The sequence below is a fragment of the Capsicum annuum genome, chromosome 1 (assembly GCF_002878395.1).
Source record: "Capsicum annuum cultivar UCD-10X-F1 chromosome 1, UCD10Xv1.1, whole genome shotgun sequence".
Lineage (NCBI taxonomy): Eukaryota > Viridiplantae > Streptophyta > Magnoliopsida > Solanales > Solanaceae > Capsicum > Capsicum annuum.
In genome coordinates, this window is record NC_061111.1 from 38,196,475 (window position 1) to 38,219,021 (window position 22,547).

General features: G+C 32.3%; 1 protein-coding gene across 1 annotated transcript; it reads left to right on the forward strand.

Moving 5' to 3' along the window:
• Window positions 1–13,792: 13,792 nt before the first annotated feature.
• On the forward strand, window positions 13,793–15,319 carry LOC107876513. Its single transcript, XM_016723438.1, has one exon. The coding sequence runs from the start codon at window positions 13,793–13,795 to the stop codon at window positions 15,317–15,319; it is 1,527 nt and encodes a 508-aa protein (XP_016578924.1).
• The last annotated feature ends 7,228 nt before the right edge of the window (window positions 15,320–22,547 follow it).

Below are 22,547 nucleotides of genomic sequence, written 5' to 3' on the forward strand. Positions count from 1 at the left end.
ATGTTTTATAAATTAGTATATATATTATTATATTGTAGTATATATCTTGGAGCATATTTTTTAAAATAGTACATATATTGAATGGTACGTATATATGTGTATATATAGAATATAGACTCTAAAGTAGTATATATTTAACGTATACATGTGTATATGTTTTATAAATTAGTATATAACTATATATATAGTGTGTGTATATATTATTGTATATTTTATTTATAGTAGTACATATATATTGAATGGTACGTAGATATGTATATATATCTTCTATAGACTCTAAAGTAGTATATATTTAACGTATAGATGTGTATATGCTTTATAAATTAGTATATATATCGTTATATTGTCGTATATATCTTGGAGCATATTTTTTAAAGTAGTACATACATTGAATGGTATGTATATATGTGTATAAATAGAATATAGACTCTAAAGTAGTACATATTTAACGCATACATGTATATATGTTTTATAAATTAGTATATAACTATATATAGTGTGTGTGTATATATTGTAGTATATTTTATTTAAAGTAGTACATATATATTGAATGGTACGTATATATGTGTATATATCTTCTATAGACTCTAAAGTAGTATATATTTAACGTATACATGTGTATATGTTTTATAAATTAATATATATATATCATTATATTGTAGTATATACCTTGGAGCATATGTTTTATTTAGAGTAGTATATATATTTAACTAATGTATAGTCGTATTACATGATTACATGTGTAATTGTGTATATGTTTTTTAAATTCTAATATAGTATATACTATATATATAATGTATATATATATTGTTTAACGTATTTAAAATGTATAAAGGTGGGTATATATAGTGTATATTGGAGAAAAAACTTTTAATTTTTTTTTTTTTGGTTTTGACCGGATTTAGGTGGGTTGGACCGGGTTAGGTTAAGTGGGCCGGTCCCGGATTGTTTTTAAAAAATTTACTGTTGGACCCAGAACCGGACTGGCCCGTTTAACCAAGCCCGGATCCAAACCGACCCACAAACTAGTTAAACCTAACGGGCCGGTTCCAGATGACCCGGCCCTGCCCACTTTACAGCCCAAATTCAGACTTTCGAACAACAAACAGTTCCAAGCAGTAAAAGAAGCATGAATTTCCCCCCTAGTAGTCAAATATAAATGCTTTGCTTTCTTGCCATTGAATATGTATTCATATGATATTTATCAACACGATGTCAATTAGTAATATGCAATGCTATTACTCGTTACTTGAGTAATCTTTATTTTTGTATAAGATGAATTTCACTATTATTGTTCATTTGTTAAAGAATTTGAAGTTCAACAATACTAATTAGGGAAGTTGATAAGCATTGATTTTGGTGGAAATTACTGGGCGAACTCTGAGTGTTAGATCATTAGGCATGTTTAGGGCATGAAGTCGAACACTTTGGAGTTTGTTTGAGTATAGGCCTCACAAAATTAACTCTAGTACGTGAATCTCAAGATAGTTTGCAAGTGCCCCACCTAGGAATGAGATTCTGATCAGGGGCGGCTCAACTACATTGGTGGCTTAAGGCGAAAGATAAATGGGAGGCCTTAAATTCAACAACAGTAAAAGTTATATACGTTTTTATCTAAAATCTATTTTTCTATCTTTTTGAGATGCAAAATTGTTAATAATTCTTTTATAATCAATTTCTTCTAATAATTCTTTTTCAATTGATAATATAGCCAATCCACTTAATCTTTCTTGAGACATTGTTGATCTTAAATAAGATTTTATCATTTTTAATTTTAAAAAACTTCTTTCTGCAGGGGCAACGATTACCGAAATTGTTAACATTATTCTATAAGCAATATAAGCATTTGGAAAAGAATCAAGTCTTTTTATTTGTTTAAGTATCTCGATTAGAGTATCATCTTCTACTTGTACTATTTCTCTTAAAAAATTTAATTCAGAAAATAAGTCTAAACCATCAATATCAGAATGGGTATTATGTTTTAAGGAACATTCAAGATTAAGATAATATTTTTTTAAATTTTCGTCATCTAAAGATCTCAATTTCTTTCCACTAAATAGAAAATAAAAAATATTTTCATAAGCTTCAAATTGTTCAAATCTAGTTTGAAGTGAAAAAATGGCTTGGTCTACTATGTATAAGAAGTAATCAACTCTAAAAGATTCTTCAAGAGATCTTGTAATTTCATTATCAACATTCTTATCAAATTATTTTTTTTTTATAAATCACGCGTTTATTACGAAATTGAGGTTCTATATCCATCTCTAATGCAATTTTCTTGGCTGAAACCATAGCAGATGTAAATCCTTCTTCTCTATATTTTTCAAAAAAAGAAACTAGACCTCTTAATTGATCTATGGCAACATCAATATGTATATCTTTTGATTGTAAATTTTTGCTAATTGAACTAACAACAAATAATATATCATACCAAATAGTTATACCTAGTAAAAATTCAAAGTTTTCAAGCTCATAAATTGCTAAAAAGTTGGCTTCACTTTAGTCTTTGGATCATCACTAACTTCTACTAATTTCAATAAAGCATCCCTTATTTGTGGAGTTTGAAATCTTATTACTTTAACACTTTCAATACGACTTTCCCAACGTGTTTGTGACAATGATTTAAGAGTTAAACTAGGTACATAATCTTTCAAAATTTTCCATCGTTTATTGAAAAAAGAAAATAGTAAATATATACGTTGTACCACTCCAAAGAATGATACAGTTTTTGTACAAGAATTAGCCATATCGTAAAGTACCAAATTTAGATTATGACAACCACATGGTGTGTAAAATGATCTAGGATTTATATCGAGAAGTCTTTTTTGCACTCCTTGATGTTTTTTCTTCATATTAGATCCATTATCATATCCTTGTCCTCTCAGATTATCAATGTCAAGTCCAATACATTTTATTTCATCTAAAATAACTTCAAAATTCCATTTGTATCATCCACTTTTAAAAACTCTAAAAATATTCGGTAGTTTTTATTGGAGTTGTAGAAATATCTACGCTCCGTAATACGAAAGATATTTAATCTTGATGACTTGTATCCGGAGTACAATCAAGTATTATAGAGAAATACTTTGTTTCTATAATTTTTTCAATAATTTTATTCTTAATTTCACTTGCCAACAAACTTATCAATTCATTTTGAACATTATGTCCAAGATAATGATTATGAATTTCATCATGTTTAATTCTTCGAATATGCTCTTGCATGATTTGATCAAATTCCGCAATCATTTCAATAAGGCTTAAGAAGTTTTCATTATTTTCTTGATGTATTTTTTATTTTTTCCCTCTAAATGCCAAATTATTTTTTCCAAGAGTTTTTATGACGGAAATAATTCTTGACAATACATTTTTCAATGTTCTTTATCTCTATTAATTTGTTCTTGAATATTTTTATCAATTGTTCTATTATTACGCAATCTAATTTCTAAATCAATCGACTGACTCATATTAATAATATGTTGGTTAGATATTTCATGAGATCTAAGTTTAGCATTAAGATTTTTCCAATCTCTACTACCTTCACTAGCAAATTTATTGTTCTTAGCATTAGAAGTAGTATTAAACAACTTGCAACAAAACCAAAATACTTTATTTAAATCTGTGAAATAAACTAACCATCTTCTGTCATGTCTTTCTCCATTTTCTAATTTTTGAAAATAATGTGTAGTAGAAAAATATCTTAAAAATTCATTCTTTGAAAAATTTATGTCAGTAATTCTAATTGGTCTATTTTCTACTAATAAATCTCTTAACTTTGTATCAATATTATTCCATTAACTAGGATGATATATATTTTTAGGAGTATAGTTATTTGATTCATTTTTAAGATCTTGATTATTTTGAGAACCTGTATATGACATTTCATTAATTTCCTTCCCTTCTTTTTCAATTATACCATCATCTAACTCAACTAAATCAGTGACTTGTTGATCTAAAGAACTTTTTTCTAAATTTTTTGATTTAACATTGGTATTATTTATCAAGAGCTCCTTTTTGAGATTTTATCAAATTATCAACTCTTCTTTTTTTTTTACAAGTTTTGAATAACCGAATTCATGTTTTCTAGCTGACATATTATGATAGTAAATTCTAACAAGCAGTATAAAATAATTCGTACTATTAAATAAAAAAATGTCAAATATAAAATACAATAATCTATAATATATTAAAAGTGTGAAGGCCCTAATAAAAGTGATTTGAACTTTTTGCCCAAAATTAAAACACTCCACAATAGATAAAATTGTCTTTTCACTATTTTTCTAATATTTAAAATTTAAGATAATAATAATTTAATTATTTTCTTAATAATTAGTACTTCAAATCCAACTAAACATTGGATATTATTTTTTTCCTTATTTGAATTATGTAATTTTGGAGTTTCAAACCAACTATATATTGCCTATTAATTTTTTTCTTATTTAAGGACTCTTTATATATAGGAAGAAAAATTCACTGCCATTACAAAAATTATTGAGTTTTTCTCTTCCAATCTCTCGCTGTTTTTCCTCTTTGTCGAATGTCTCGCATTTTTTATTTTGTTCTATTTTTTATTTTATCATAATTCTTTATATTATTAATTTAATGTTGGTAGGTTCTCTATTAAGATGTTCACCAGCCAAAGCAATAGGAGAATATCGATACTGTCTCCGTTCAAAGAATTAACTTCGAGTCCTTTACAATCAAGGTTTTAAAAATAAACTCAAATCTCTTTTTCGTTAGTATCCTTTCATTATTTATTTAATGAAATATTACTTGATTGGAATTAAAGTAATATTTGATTTGTTTTAGGAACAAATGTTTCAAATTGTGGTCCAAATCAGGTGACTCAAATTTATTTGGTACCCGATAAATTGTGTCAAATTGTGATCCAAATTAGGCGACTCAAATTATGGTCCTTTATTTTCAGATAATCATATGACGGAAGCAAGTTATATTGATAATATTTGATTTATTTTGCATTGATTTTATAGGTATCTTGAAGGCAAAAGAATGATGATTATAAGGCATAGTTGATGAACGAAACATTGAAGGTAAATTAATTTTAGAGGCTTTGTATTGGTTAATCGATTTATGATGGATTGAAGTTGAAGAATCAACATTGATTTATGGTTAAACTAAGATTTGTTGTTGCCACTGAAATCTGGATATAGGTTGTAGTTTTATTCTCTACATGTATATCTCCTTCTCTATCTAAACCTCCTTTGTTCATGAGGTTTAGCATTCTTCTTCTTTCTGTCATCTGCATATATTTTTGTGTATCTATTTTCTTTACATGTAAATTATTACATATAATTTGGGAAATATCAAGGAATAATGAATTTGTTAGTTTGATTGTTTTGACTTTGAGAGCTAATATCATGCAGTGCTATATGGAAGTTGATGTTTTGACTTGGATAACAACGTCATGTATTTTTCAACATTTGGAGTTTAAGTTACTTTGGGGGTTGGGATTGTTGTTTATGGAAAATAATTCGTACTTTCAATTTCCATAAATTTCAATTCTTTAGGGTCTCGAAATTGTGGATCAATTTGATTAATTTTCAAAGCTAAATTAGATTATATTAATTTAATATTTCAAAATTAAAATTTAGATATTCAAAAATTATATGAAAAGTAATATAAGTTGCAATATTTTATATTGATTAATTCAATATTTTTTTTTGAGAGGTAAAGGACTACCGTTGAATGATCATAGATAAAAAGATATGCAAGGTAGGAGAACGTTAGCAGGTTGTGTGTTGATAAGGTAGTTGAATTTTGAGTCACCATTAGATTTGTATAATTTTTCATGAATTTTTATTTTTATATTTGCTATATTTATGGATTTTTATTTTTATGTTTGTTATTATATTGCATAACAACCCCAAATTAGGGATGGATTATTTTGTTTAATGTTACAAGTTGTTTTTTGTTTTGGTTCCAGGAAAAAATCTTTCTTAAAGATTGAGGAGTTTTTTCAAACGCTTCACATTGGAGCATTAGGTCAATGTAACGACCTAATCAAATATCAGGTACCAAATAAATTTAGATATCTTCTGATTAGTTTATGTGAACTACCATATTTAATTTTATCTTGGTGCTATTCGAGTTCATACTTATATGCAACAAATGATTCGGGTATGAGAAGAGAATATGCACGGATATCCCAGTGAGAAGGTATGAGAGGTTAAATATAGTGAATATTACGAGAGGTAGAGTTAGAACAAAGAAATCTTAAAGTAATATGATTAGGTAAGACATGACACATCGACATGATCATGGATAGAAAAAAATGAAAGGCGATAGAAGGGCAGTAGGTTGTGTGTCGCTAAGATGGTTGAATTTTTAGCCTCCATTAAGCTTGTATAATTTTTCATGAATTATTATATTTATGAATTTCTTTGTTTAAATAATGTTATAAGTTGATTTTTGTATTTCTTATCAGCCGTGAGAGTAGGAATTTTATTAAGGGTGTTTAAAGCTTTAGTATATATAATTTTTTAAAAAAATTGACTTATATGCATAATTATTTTTTTTCTATATGAACAATATAATTTTTCGAGGGTGATCGAGTGATCATTAATGGTTCAATGTAGCTCCACCATTATCTCTTAGTACTATCTTTGGATGTCATTGATGATTGCTATTACTTTTATTGGTTACATTCATGAAATTAATTTTATGCAAAGGGTCTATCGAAAATGATCTCTTGGTCTTCTCAAAGTAGCGGTAAGGTCCGAATACACACTACCCTCCTCATACTCCACTTGTGAGATTATATTGGATTTATTGACATTTACGAAGCATCTAAATAATGAATTGGTAAACTTGAAAGTCTCCATAGTTGATAAATTTCAGTTCAAAAAACTTTTGTATGAAATAAAATACTTTTCTAGAATATGTTTCATCGGAAGAAATCATTTTTCAGTGTGTTTGATTACTTTGAGTTATGGAGAATTAGATTTTACATTTAAACTAAAATAAAAAAATGAAAAAGAAAAACATGCTCCCCCCAAAAGGCAAACAATTTCCATAACTAATTTGCGGAATTTAGTTTCCTTTTAAGAGGGTGAAGATATCAAAGTAAAACTCACCTTATCGTGAATACTCTTATAAAAGTGATTTGATTTTTTTGTCGTTCATTAAAACACTTCACTTTAGACTAAATTGTCTTTTCAACATTTTTTTTCAAATTATTAGTTATTTTTATAAAAAAGATAATAATCAAAAGACATTTAATTATTATAGGCACTTGACTCTTTTAATATGGTGTAAAAAAAATAAAAATTATTGTGCTTTTGACTTTAGGGTTTTTTTCATTTTTTAGTTATTTAGGATTAGGATTCATGCTACCAAATATGTTTAGAATTTAGGTTATAAGAACCCTAACCAGACCAATATTGCTTCTCTCCCTACACCACGCTATAGAAGTTCTCTCCAAATTCATTGTTTTCTATTGACCCTAAATAAGGTGCTTTTAGTTTAAAAATAATTAATGAGTTATACATAATTTTTATAATTTTTTATTTTTCTTTTGCAGTTGAAAATTTCTCCTAAAAAAATTAGATGGCATAACCATATTACCACCGATTAAAGTAGTTTCTGAATTTCTTGATGATTTTATTTGATGAGCTCAAATAAGAATATTTACTGAGGAAAATTTTGTTCAACAAGGAGGTTTTTTACGTAAATATTCTTTTTTTTTGTTTAGTGTTTATGAGTGTCTAAGTTTTACTATTATTGTTATTGAAAATAGAATTATTTGATCAGTCCAAAAATTAAAAGTTTCTACAATAATACTTTTTAGCAATTTTAGGACATCAAGTTTTCGAACATAGTGTCTATAAAATAGTTCAAATTTGATATTGATTAGGCTGCCAGGATATGGAACCACATAAGATTGATGCAAGTTGAGGGAAGTTAAGTTATTGATAGAGGGTTCATGGATATCGAAAGCATGAAACATACAGTGGGAAGGATTTGTCTCTAAAATTGAATTTTATCATTGCTATACAATTTGAAGTATATGAAGTTATTTTTTGATAAGTATATGCAATATTAAGAAAAGCGTAAGCTGAATGATGCATGATGGAACAACTCAAATTTAATATTTTCTTCAATTATTTATAAAGTGAGTTGCGAAGGTTGTACGCAATAAATTGAATGAGATTTTGCAAACAGGCAAGGGATTAAATCATATTTTAATAAGCCAGATAATCATATGTTTTACTGAATTATTCATGTTGATAATTTTTTTGTTGTTCATGTAAGTCTATCTTAGCATTGAATCTACACATCCATCCTGGGCAGGAAAGGATGGAACGAAGATGGTAGATATCATATCACATGCATATAAGTATAGAGCTTCTCGAGGTTGTCCATCCGATATGTATCATGCTACTAGAGGTGCCAAACATGGCAGCCAATAGTCATGACATAAATCGTAGGGTCATAAAAAAGAATTTTCGAAGATTGCTTGAAATTAGTTAGAGGCAAACTTTTACAGGCCTACATAAAAATGTTAGGGATCACGTAATTACTGCCACACAAGCCCTCAAACAAAGAGATTTCTTGAAGGCCTTTGATGTTATCAAGTCCCTTGATATGTGGAGGCTTCTTAAGAAAAAAGATAGTGTTCTTGAGACGCTTACCGCCAAAATCAAGGAAGAGACATTGAGGACCTACCTTTTTCCTTATTTTTTTCTTGCATCTCTCTAAGTTTGGATCAACATGCAGGGTACAATAAATTTCTGCATTATCGGATTCTTTTACTTGAAGACGAACAAAAATATACTTCCTCATGAAAAGACACAATATTCAAGATGAGTTGACAGATGGTTTGGTGTTTGACCCTCTTTTAAATATTAAAAAAATTATATACTCTTATTGATTTTTTTTAAATTTTGTCTTTGATGTTTTGTATTTGCACAAAAAATTGTGTTTTGTGTTATTTTGTGATTGATGTATGCATAATTTCTTGAGAATTTTTATTAATAGTACTCAATTTTATATAATTTTACATTCTTTTTACTGATTGCTAAAGAAAAAAGGTTCACATTCTTGATTGATTCTTTTGTTTTATGCTACAACAAATATTAGCTCTCGTTCGACGATAGATTTTGAAATTGAAACTCGAAAATTTAAATTTTAAAGGTTGTGATTTTTAAAACTTGAAGTTGCATTTGGATGAACATTTTGCTTTAATATTTTTTGAAATATTTGTTAGTGAATATATTTGTAACAGAATATATATGGACTTCTTGTCAATATTTTCTCAGAGCTTGAAGATACTAAAAGTTCTTACTTCGGCACGAGGTACAATTATTAGAAATTGTTGCAAAACTGAAATTTTGTTTGTTGATGAGCTATGGACTAGGAAGAATTGGTTAAAAAATGTTCAATTTTTTTCAGTAGATTGAGGTTAAATTCTTCGTTATATTTATATTAGTAGCTCTTTGTCCTGTTTGTTCAAAAACTCCTTTCTTCCTATGAAAGATCACAAAGTATTCACTCAATGAAGGACAAAGAAGGATTATCCATATAAAGAAAAGAGGAATAAAAAGTATTTACCATATAATGTCTCATACTCAATAATTTTATATTTAATTTTTCTACAGTTTACATATGAGTTATGACACACCTCTTAAAGATTAGTTTTACGATTTGATGGTGCTAACTTTTCTTGTAGGGAACATCACCCTCCAAGCATGGTTTCTGAAGCAATACTGATACAATTATGGATGAGAAAATGCATGATAAGAGAAGACCAGTTTCGAGTTGCTCACTTTTAAAAAGAATCATTTGAGCTCTTTTAAACATTATTTCGCACAACCTTTTGAAAGAAGCAAAGATAGATATAGTGATCTACAACACAATAAGCTTTAAAGCTAAAAATAGTTGCTACATCTAAATGAGAAACTCTTCATGCACTAAGAGATCAACTAACTCCTTATCCTGATACATGGTGGCAATGAATTCTAACTATGAATAGTAGTATGTAATAACTTATTAAGCCATACATTCTCATGTAAACTCTCGTGTGTGCTACATTTTTTTATTTTTAAAATTTACGTTATAGTTTAAAATTTTGATACTTAATAAAATAACGTATATACAATAATTTATTTATATACATTTATTCTTAATTGACACTTGATACACGTGCAACGCATGTACACTGAACTAGTAATATTAAAAGTTAGAATGATATTACCCGATTCAAAAAATATGAAGACTTAATCGATAATCCCAACTAGCATTTAGCTGCTTCAAAATGTCTTTTTCAAATTTGAAATATGAATTGTATTCTCTTCGAAGTGAAATTAATAATAATGTAATTGTATTTATCAATAATTTTTAAATTTTAATATGAGCTCTTTATGTCTTTAAACTTGAAAAAGACAATAAAAAAAATAGAGAAAGCTGAAAAAAGAGAAGTCAGAGTACGTGAGAAAGAGACACAATGTGAAAAAGAGGATAAAAAAAGGGTACTTTAAAAGAGTAAAAAGAAAGAGATTATGAGAAAGGAAAATTTTTTTTTTTATGGGAATTGTAGAAAGAGGATTTAACTCAATAATAAATATCTATCTGTTAAAAATTATAGTAACAATAAATTTTTACTTTTAAGTTTTACTTTTTTATCCAATCCTATTTTTTAGGTATTCACCATCTTAAAAAAAAACTTTTTTATCATTTTTTTTACTCTATCAATACATAAGTGCCAGAAAAATGAGGCTCCCAAAATAGGAGGCCTTAGGCAACAGCCTAATAATTATATACTACCAGCCGGCTGATTCTGACAAGTCCCATTTTAAGACATGACTAAAGTACTAGAGGCGTTTTTCTAAACCCGGGGCTGAATTTGTCAAATTTTTAAGATTTAGAATTTACATAATTAGAAACCAGATAAAATGTAGTCTATTATACATTGCTACCTTTTGTAATTGAAAACATTTTAAATATGTATATGAAAAGGTGTTGTTTTGAATTTTATTTTTATTTTTCCAACCAATGGCAGTGTCATGTAGTGATGTAGAAAATCTCAAGTTTCCTTAATTAATGTCTTCCGGCTTCTTTTGTTCTAAGTTAGTTCGTTCTTTGTGCAATGATTTTGTTTTTGAAAAAATAGTTTTGGTATATTTTCCTTTTAAATGTATGATTTGAAATGTGATTATGATTTATCTAGAATATTTTTTAGCTTCTGATTTCTACGAGTTTTTTTCCTATCAATATTTACCATCGATTTGGGATAGTTAGATTTATTTGTGGAATTGATTTGGGACAGTTAGATTTATTTGTGGGTCAAGAACATTCATTACATCAATTTGACGACTTGCTAGCACCTTTTAAGCCTAAATTATCATGTTTTTCCATTGATTTGATGGTACACTATTACGTAATGCCCATTTATTTAGGTAAAAGTAAAAAGAGAAGATTGGGAAAGTCATTCAAGTCATCAAGAGATCAAATGTGAAGGAAATGAGTCATTCGCTTTGCATCCGCTTCATATCTGCTTTGGAGCTGCTAGCCATCTGCTCTCTGTCTGCTCTTCATCCGCTTTGGATCTGCTCAAGCAGATCAAGGATAAGGTAGTAATTTTGTAATTTTCATCAAATATAGAGTGGAGTTTAAAAGGAGGGTTTTAGCTTCTTTTTCAAGACCTAGTTTTCATTTCTTAGCAAGATAGCCTCCCTTTTAGCTCTTAGCTTCTCTCTTCTCTTTTAGCATCTATCTTTTCATCTTTTGAGAAATTTGTACTAAACTTGAATGAAAAATACATGATAGTGATTTTCCTTTGATGAATTATTGAAACCCCAAGTGTGGAATTACATTGTCTCTATTTCTCATGGATGAAGTTAATGATAACTTTGGTATATTCTTATCCCTTTTATCTATGAGTATCTAATTTCCACTCTTGGGGTTATGCTTGCTTAGGTAGTGGTAGTGCATGGGTTTTAACTAATTATTTTTCTAACTTGTTAATTGTGATGGGTGTTGCATTTATTTCATGAATTAATTGAGAGTTGGGGCTTTCAAACTCCAATCACCCTAGAACCCATGTTATTCTTGAAAGAGATGACTTGGGTGAGTAATAAATGCAACCAATAACTTGATTCATTTCATTTAATGATATCTCTTAGACATAAAGATATCAATTGAGGCAATAGATGTGGAAAATTGTCACACTTGTGAGGTGTTCGAAAGAACCCATTTGTGAAGTTTGGTGTTGTAATTGAAAGATTGACATCAATACATTGAAATCTAGCCTACCCATGACTTTTAGCTAAAAGTTGAATAAATGGCAAAATACCCATGCATGATCCCACACCTATAATTGCATAACCCCAAGGCTTATTTTCAATTGAATTCACTCTTAGCATTCTTCAACGTCAAGCTAGTGCACTAAAATTGAAGTAGTTGTTATTTATAAACACATTCAAACTAAATTCCCCCATTTTACATTTATGCTTGCTTTATTCATACTACAGATCATCTTTTAGTAGACTATTAATACTCTTGAGTTTTGAATTCCATGCTTTCACTCCTTGTGGATTCGACCCCAACCTAAGTTGGGTTATTATGTTGACAACGATCGCTTACACCCATTCAAAAGTGTAATTTGAGCGTTATAAAAAATGGGTCCGTTGCCAGAGAGTGAAACATAGTTTTCACTCTTGTAGTATTTTTAGTTACTTTGGGTTAGCCGTAGTGTTTTATTTTACATTATTTGGTATTTTTGTTCTTTCTCAGGTGTGTATAATAGTATACACAATACTATGAGCCAACACGGTAGTAATGCCAGATGGTTGATGGATATCTGGAGGATGCGAATCACCTCGATGATACGGGCCAAGCTAGTGCTACACTTGAAGAATTTTATTGATGTGTGTTATCCATTTGACATGGACACATATCTCAAGAGTCAATCTAATTGCGTCTTTTCCCATTCTCTTTGATGGGAGAAGCGGTCTTATGGTTGCAGTCTTTACCCGCGGTATATATCACTACATGTAGTGAGCTCACAGAGGCATTCTTGGAAAGATATTTTCCTTCTTCTTGAATGGTTCAACTAAGGGATGAAATCATCAACTTTTGCCAAATCAATGGCGAACCGTTATATGAGGTTTGACAACGATTCAACAATAAGTTGATGTAATGTCCAAATCATGAGGTTCCGAATAAGATGCTTCTCCAAATTTTATATAGGGCATTGTATCAATTGAACAAGACGGTAGTCGATAATGCGGCCGGGGGTTCTCTTGTTTGACTATCGTATGGTGTTGCATCAACTTTATTAGATCAAGTGACCAAGCAAAGTAGAGGGTGGCACACAAGAGATACCGAGGTGATTGTGAGGGTTCCCTCCGCATCTTTTGTGAGCCAAGAGAAAAATAAAAAAGATGAAAAAAGAGATACAAATATGGCTAAAGTGATGACGCAACTTGATCTTCTTACAAAGCATTTGATGGGTGTTCCGCCTAAGGCGGTTAACGCCGTTGCTTCTAAGAGTTCTAAAGTTTATGATGATGAGGAAACAGAGTCTCCTGATGAAGAAATTTGGTTCTTGTCAAACCAATTGGAGGGTTCTCGCCCTACCTACCAAAGGCAAGGTGGGAATCAAAGTTGGAAGAAAAGAGATCATGATAGAGATTGGCATAATAGATATCGTGATTGGAGAGATAAGGAGAGAGATTATGATCTATATGTACTTCCATATGATCGGGTAAAGGGTAAGGAGTAAAGTTTCATTGACTTGGATAAGCTCAAAAGTGAAGATGTCTTTGCTCGGATTTTAATGGGTGTTGAGGGGACCAACAAGATAATGAGAGAAATGAAAGATGACTTCTCACAATTAAATCAAACGGTGACCTCTCACTCGGCCTCTATCAAGCAACTTAAAACTCAATTGGGCCAAATCTCGGTACAACTTAATGCAAGACCAAAGGGTGAATTACCTAGTGACATAGTTGTCAATCCTAAAAATGATGCTTACATCATGACTATTGTCACTAGGAGTAGTCGAACTCTTGGTGAAGATGTTGTTGATCTTGGTGAAGATCCCAATGAAAAGGCAAATAAAAAACAAGCCAATGCAAAGAGAAAATGGCTAGAAGAGCTAATTGATAATGATCCCAAGCCTAATGAGACAAGTGTTGAACGACCAATGGTAGTTGAAGAAAATGTTAAAAGTGAGAAAACTCCGAAGGTGATTGACGATGATACTTCAAAAATGGATGAAACTCTAACTGTTCCATTGCTACAAATCAAAATTTCTCCCCCATTCCCACAAAGGCTCAAGAAGAAGGATGATGATACCAAGTTTAAAAAGTTCCTTGCAAATTTTAGCAATTTATCAGTGAATATTCCATTGCTAGAAGACTTACAAGAAATGCTTGGTTATGCTAAATTTATAAAGGACTTGGTTACAAAGAAGCGAGTCATGGATTTTGAAATAATTGAGGTAACCTACAATTTTAGTGTTATAATGTCTAGGAAAATAGTGGTGAAGAAAGAAGACCCGGGTGGATTTACTATTCCTTGCATTATCGGAGTCTACAAATTCAGAAAAATTTTGTGTAATATTGGGGCAAGTATTAATTTGATGCCATTTGTCGTGTTTCAAAAGTTAGGCTTGGGTACTCCTAAGCCTACCACTATGAGGCTTCTAATGGCTGATCGTTCAATCAAAAAACCCATGGGTGTGTTGTATGATGTTTTGGTTAAAGTCGATCGGTTTATTTTTTTGGCCGACTATGTTATTCATGATTTTGAGATTGATCAAGAGGTTCCAATCATTCTTAGTAGACCATTCTTAGCTACCGCAAGGGCCTTAGTAGATGTGGAATGTGGGGAGATAAAATTTCGGGTGAACAATGAAGAAGTATCCTTCAATATGTGTAAGTCCATGAAGCAATCTATGGACTTGCAAGTTATTTCGGTGATTGATGTGATTGATGATGAGGTAGCTAACTCCGTTGAAATGGACCTTGTGAATGACCCCTTGGTGGGTGTGTTGTGGAACTTTGGAAGTGAGACAGTTGAAGAATGTGATGAGATGGTAACTTCATTGATGGGTCTTGGGTCTTACACCAAGAACCCAGTCAAATTGGATCTTGATTTGAAAAATCGTGAGAGTCCACCCGCCAAGCCATCTATTATTGAACTACCTCAACTCGAACTTAATCCGTTACTATCCCATCTCCAATATATTTTCTTGGGTGAGGATAATACATTGCCAATCATTATAGAGGGTGATCTTGAACCTTGTCAAGTAGATGCCTTGAAATCAATTATGAAAAAGTTCATTCGTGCTATCGGGTGAACTATCGCGGACATTATAGGCATCCCTCCTGGAATTTGTTCTCATAAAATCAAGCTAAATGTTGATCATTTTCCTAGAGTGGAATACCAAAGGGGACTAAATCAACTGATACAAGAGGTGGTCAAGAAGGAAATCATTAAGTGGCTTGATGCGGGAGTTGTCTACCCAATTTCAAATAACACGTGGGTGAGTCCGATCCAATGTGTTCCCAAAAAGGGTAACAGACGATGGTGCCGAATGATAATAATGATCTTATACCTATACACCCGGTCACGAGTTGGAGAGTGTGTATGGATTATCGCAAATTGAACTCGTGAACCAAGAAAGACCACTTTCCCATACCATTCATGGATCAAATGTTAGATAGGCTAGCCGGTCGAGGTTGGTATTGCTTTCTTGATGGTTACTCGGGGTACAATCAAAGATGTATTGCCCAGAAGACCAATAAAAGACCACTTTCACTTGTCCCTATGGCACATTTGCTTTCAAGCGCATGCCCTTTGGGTTATGCAACGCGCCGACCACGTTCCAATGATGTATGTTGTCCATTTTTGCCAATATAGTAGAGGATACAATGGATTTTTTCATGGATGACTTCTCCATGGTTGGGGAGTCATTTGATTCTTGCCTCGCTCACTTAAGTAAATTTCTTAAATAATGTGTGGAGACCAATCTTGTTTTGAATAGGGAAAAATGTCATTTCATGGTCAAGAAAGGCATTGTTCTAGTTCATAAAATTTTGGGAAAGGGTATCCAAGTGGATCATGCAAAAGTAGAAGTGATTGCTAAGTTACCTCCACCGATATCCGTAAGGAGCGTTGAAGTTTTCTTGGTCATGCCAGGTTCTATCAGCATTTCATTAAGGATTTCTCGAAGATCGCTCATCCTTTGTGCAAGCTTCTTGAAAAAAAAGGCAAAATTTGAGTTCGATGGTGATTTTGTAAAAGCTTTCAGTTGTCTCAAGGAACTCCTTGTGTCGGCTCCTATCATAGTAGCCCCAAATCGGTCATCACCCTTTGAATTAATGTGTGATGCAAGTGGTATTTCTCTAGGTGCAGTTTTGGGCCAAAGAAAAGAGAAGTTGTTCCACCCAATTTACTATGCAAGCAAGACGTTGAATGATGCTCAACGTAATAATATGTTTACGAAACAAGAGTTATTAGTGGTGATGTATGCTTTTGAGAAGTTTGGGGCTTATTTGATAGCATAAAAGTGATTGTACACATGGACCACACCGCTCTTCAATATCTTATGGCAAAGAAAAAGGCAAAACCTCAATTGATTAGGTGGATATTGCTCTTGCAAGAGTTCAATTTTGAAGTGAAAGATCAAAAGGGATGTAAAAATCAAGTAACCAACCACCTTTCTCGCCATGAATCCAATCATGATAAGTGGGGTAAGATTGATTTTGATGACACATTCCCCGATGAGCTAGTCATGTCACTTTTGAGGAGCATTACACCTTGGTATGCGGATTATGCGAACTATATTATGAGTGGTGTGCTTCCCGATGAGTTAAATCATTATCAAAAGAAGTGGTTCCTATTTGATGTGAAAAAGTATTTTTGGGATGAATCGTTCTTGTTTAGGGAGTGTGCGGATAGTGTGATCCATAAGTGTGTCATGGAAGCAAAAATAATAGATATTCTTGAGGCTTGTCACTCTTCTCTGTTCGATGGTCATCATGGTGGGATCCGAACGGCCACTAAGGTTCTTCAAAGTGGTTATTATTGGCCTACCCTTCATAGAGATGCTTATGAAATGCTCAAAATATGCCCTCAATGCCAAATGCAAAGTGGTGTTTCGAGGAGGCATGAGATGCCTCTTAAGCCCAATCTCAAGGTTGAACTATTTGATGTGTGGGGGATCAACTTCATGAGTCCTTTTGTGAGCTCATATGGTGATAAATATATCTTGGTAGCCGTCGATTATGTCTCAAAGTGGGTGGAAGCCATTGCTTTACCAAACAACAAAGGCAAAAGGGTCACCTTTTTCTTAAAGAAGTACATCTTTACAAGGGTCAGGACTCCAAGGGTAATTATTAGTGATGGCAGCTCTCATTTTTGTAATCAGGTCTTTGGTGCTGTGCTTGATATGTATGGGGTAAAGCATAAGGTTGCTACTCCTTATCATCCCCAAACTAGTGGCCAAGTTGAAGTATCGAATCATGAAATTAAGTCCATCCTTGAGAAAACCATGAATATTGGACATACGAATTGGGCAAGGCAACTCAATGATGCTCTTTGGCCATATAAAATGGACTATAAAACTCTTATCGGTATGTCCTCCTGCCAATTGGTGTTTGGAAAGGCTTGTCACTTACCCGTTGAGTTAGAACATAAGGCTTTATGGGCTTTGAAGAAGTTGAATATGGATTAGGAGGACGCTACAAAATCGAGAGTGAATCAACTTCATGAGTTGGAAGAGTTTCAACTCAAAGCATATGAGAGCTCTGTGTTGTAAAGCAAGAAGATAAAGAGGTGGAATGATGCCAAAATCCTAAAGAGAGAGTTTCATGTGGGTGATGATGTCCTCCTCTTTAATTCAAGATTGAAACTTTTAGCGAGAAAGTTTAGATCGAAGTGGTCGGTCCCGTTAGTGAGCTCAAATGTTTATTCGAGTGGAGCTATTGAGTTGGAAGATCACGAGAATAAGAAATTTATGGTGAATGGCCAACGATTGAAGCACTATTATGTGGGTGGACCGGAGAGACTAAGATTGAGTCATTCGCTTCAAAGATCTAAAATAATGAGTAAATGATGTCATGCCACGACTATAACTATGACGCTTCTTGGGAGGCAACCCAAGATTTATTTTTGATGTTTTAAATGTTTTTTAAATTAATTTTAGTTTAGTTTTGATTGATGCAGGTAATATAGCAAAATCGGGGTACGAGATAGTGGGTTCAGAGGCTCGAAAGTGAGCCCCGAGCCAAGAATTTTGATTGAAAAATCGTGTGCCAAGCTGGTACAACCTGCACTGCACCTTCTTGAGTAGGTCAGCCGCAGGTGAGGAGCATTTGGAGTGCAAACTTAGGCCAAAAAGTAGCAGGTATTCTGCCTCAACTTGCGATGGACATACTCAAGCAGTCCAGAGGCAGGTCAGCCACAATTGGGACGCAGGTCAGCCGTATATTCCGCTGTGAAATCTTCTTGGACATGAGATGGACTTGCTGTAAAAGTCCAAGCGTAGTCTAGGCGTATGTTGGACGCAAGGAAAGCTGGCACGTACTGCCTTGAGGTAAACTAGAACTGGTTAAGCAGTCCAGTCGTGGGTTGAATGCAGATGGCGCGCAGATCTTTTAAAAAATTCATTGATGCTTTAAAAAGGGTCGGATTTTATGGGGCTGACCCGACTAGGTCAGCCCAAAGTCTTTGTAAAACACTTAAAAGGAGCCAAAAACAGTGAACATTTAAACTTTCTCATTACAACTCTTTTTCAACGTGCCTTTCTCTCAAACTCAACATACTCTTTTTCTCTACCAATAATTAAACTAACAAAAAGTGAGATCATTCCTTTGGACTTGTGCTTAATTTTTTCTCCTCTCTTAAATCAAGAAAGGTATGCTCTCTCATGACTTCACTTGTGAATTCTCTCAAAGATGGACATAGTGCTTCATAGCTTAGGATGATTTGTTACTTGAATTAAGTTTTTGTGAGATTATTGGGATGATTACTACTTGTTGGAATAATTATGTTGTCATTGATGCCTTGTTTCACTAATTTTATTCGTGATACTTTCTTAAATGAAGCTAGTGCACCATGTGTTTGACAAAATGTCCATTGAACCTTTCTTCCTTATTTTGTGGTGGGTGGATCAAGTACGATAATATGAGCATCTTGAGTATGTTTAGAGATGATTTGGTGAAATAATCTTATTCTCTTGTGCTCTTATTCTCTTTCTTCCAAGTTCTTGATTGGCATGTCCACTATGTGTTTGATGAAATGACATTAAGAGAGGAATGTGTTGTTGCTTAGGATGGCCAATGTGAATTTCCTTAGGACATGGTGTGGTCATTTCTTATGCATTTTTTTTGGGTCCAGTTGAACCTAATAATGAAATAGTTGGTCATTGGTTGAGGGAGATTGTTGAGAAATAGGACATCCATGGTTCTTGTTGGTCACTAAGCCTAATCGGAAAACATGAATGTTTGCCTTGCCCTATGATAGATTGGATGACATCATTCTTAAGGGTATTGGTTATTCTTGTTTCTATTGGAGGTTATGGATGTCCTATGAGCTAGTTTTGAGAAATGTGAAGAATGTGAGATAATGTCGTGCCTAAATGATTAAGTGTTGCAATAAATAAAACCCATGGACTCTAGTGATGAGTTATCTTAAACCTATATCTTGTCCCGCAAGACCTTGGTGATTCCAAACTAAGTAATTGTACATTAGTGGCGAAATACACAAAGGGCAAGTCGATGGTTTTATTCAATGTACTTGAATTTCGTTGTGAGAGTGAGTGTGAATTCTTTCTTTATTTGAGCTCCCTTAATAATTGAAATATCTTTGGTGTGCGGAGCTAACTCTTGCATGTGAGCGGCGTCGGTACTTGTGGGTAGAGGGTGATGTTTTACTATCAGTTTGGGCAAATGAATGAAGTAAGTTGCATTGTGAAGATTGAGACAATCTTTGATGATTTTGTGTCTTACCTTAAGATGTTTTGTGATTTGGAAAATTCATTTGACACACACTTGCATCCTTACTTCATAAATATATGTTTATTGAAAAGTTTTGGTTTACTTGTTGCCATGACATGTGTGGAAAGTATTTGTAGAGTTTTGTTAGTCTATTTCTTTAGTATAGCTTTCTTCTAGGTGGATTTGAGCTAAATACCCTATCTCACTGAGTTAGTCTTGGGTGCTTTTAAGTTTGGGGGGTTGATAAGTCATCAATTTGACGACTTGCTAGCACCTTTTAAGCCTAAATTATCATGTTTTTCCATTGATTTGATGGTACGCTTTTACGTAATTCCCATTTATGTAGGTAAAAGTAAAAAGAGAAGATTGAACAAGTTATTCAAGTCATCAAGAGGCCAAATGTGAAGGAAATGAGTCATCCACTTTGCATCTGCTTTGCATCCGCTTCACATCTGCTTTGGAGCTGCTAGCCATCTGCTCTTCATCCGCTTTGAATTCGCTCAAGAAGATCAAGGATAAGGTCGCAATTTTGTAATTTTCATCAAATGTAGAGTGGAGTTTAAAAGGAGGGTTTTAGCTCTTTTTTTAAGACCTAGTTTTCATCCCTTAGCAAGATAGCCTCCCTTTTAGCACTTAGCTTCTCTCTTCTCTTTTAGCATCTATCTTTTCATCTTTTGAGAAATTTGTACTAAACTTGAATGAAAAATACATGGTAGTGATTTTCCTTTGAAGAATTATTGAAACCCCAAGTGTGGAATTACATTGTCTCTATTTCTCATGGATGAAGTTAATGATAACTTTGGTATATTCTTATTCCTTTTATCTATGAGTGGCTAATTTCCACTCTTGGGGTTATGCTTGCTTAGGTAGTAGTAGTGCATAGGTTTTAGCTAGTTATTTTTCTAACTAGTTAATTGTGATGGATGTTGCATTTATTTCATGAATTAATTAAGAGTTGGGGGTTGCAAACTCCAATCACCCTAGAACCCATGTTATTCTTGAAAAAGATGACTTGGGTGAGGAATAAATGCAACCAATAACTTGATTCATTTCATTTAATGATATCTCTTAGACATAAGGATGTCAATTAAGGCAATAGATGTGGGAAATTGTCACACTTGTGAGGTGTTCGAAAGAACCCATTTATGAAATTTGGTGTTGTAATTGAAAGATTGACATCAATACATTGATATCTAGCCTACCCATGACCCCAACCTAAGTTGGGTTATTATATTGACAACGATCGCTTACACCCATTCAAGAGTGTAATTTGAGCGTTATCACTTCGCTGTTAGTAGCGTGAGTTTGCAAGAGAGTAAGTAAATCGAGTGAAAAACATAAATGATAAAAAAGACGGAGATAGAATACAAATTTAAAAGATTCGTAGTACGCAGTTCTTTTAGGTATTAGTGAATCATAATCATCCCACTAACGTGTGTGAAATACAGTCCAGTCGGGAGTCATTTGCATACCTGAATAATCTGACATACCGTCCTTTTTGTCTGTCCTTGACACTTAGTCACCATCGTAGATGGTCTTGGGCTACTTTATTTTTTCCTGAGAGGATATCTCTTAGTGTGGGACTTGTTCTTGAAATGATGTCATCGAGGGTTGGCCCTCATTACACTCGATCCGAACTGGCTTAATCTTTACTAAAACTATTTTATCCCATACAATCAAAATATTATTATGGTTATGTGTGGGCATTCAAGCCACTCGAATTGGATATCAAAATTTCAATTTAGGTATTTATTTTTTGGATGAAGATATTACAACTAATACTCAATTAGAATAAGCTCATATTGGATTGAATTTTTAAGTTCATTTTAAATTAATCAGTTTGGATATTTATGATTTTTTTTAAGCCTTTAAAGTAATCCATAATAATTAACAACTCAATTCACCTAGTAGTTTACTTAATAAAATATATAATTTTCTATGGTTAACAAGGATTGAAGCCATCTTACCGCTCATGTTGTGTAATTCCACATTGGAGTAAATGCTATTATGAGTAGGACCGTAGAGTACTAATCTACTAAACTTCTAAAAGTTGAGCTTATTAGTATACGAAGTCAGAATTTGAAGTTTAGGAGTTCTGAAAATTAAATTAAAAAAGATAAAAGTTAATATAAATAACACATATTTTTGAACATTTGATTTTGGACTTGTGTTTGAGTGTTTGGAAAAGAAATGGTCTTTTGTTCGAGTGAGAACATGTTTTTTTTTTTTTTACTTTTTCTAATTATCAATTTTATGTTTTTCTAAATAATTAATTTTATAAAAAAATTATTGAGAAAAATGTATAGGCAAACGTGCATACAATGTAGGAAAGAAATTTGCACACGACCTTGCAAAAAAGCACAAAAATGAATGTTGCGTGTGGGCTTGCACGCAAAAACAAAACTTTTGCAACTACTTCCTTACAACTAAGCCATCTATTTGTATTTTTAATGGGTTCAGACTGAAATGATTATATTTGTTTAATGTAATTTTAAATAGTATAAATATACAATCTATGCAAAAATTATTGCGTTCATTTAATTTTTAAAGTCCTGTATTGCAATGTAACTCATGGGCACATATGAT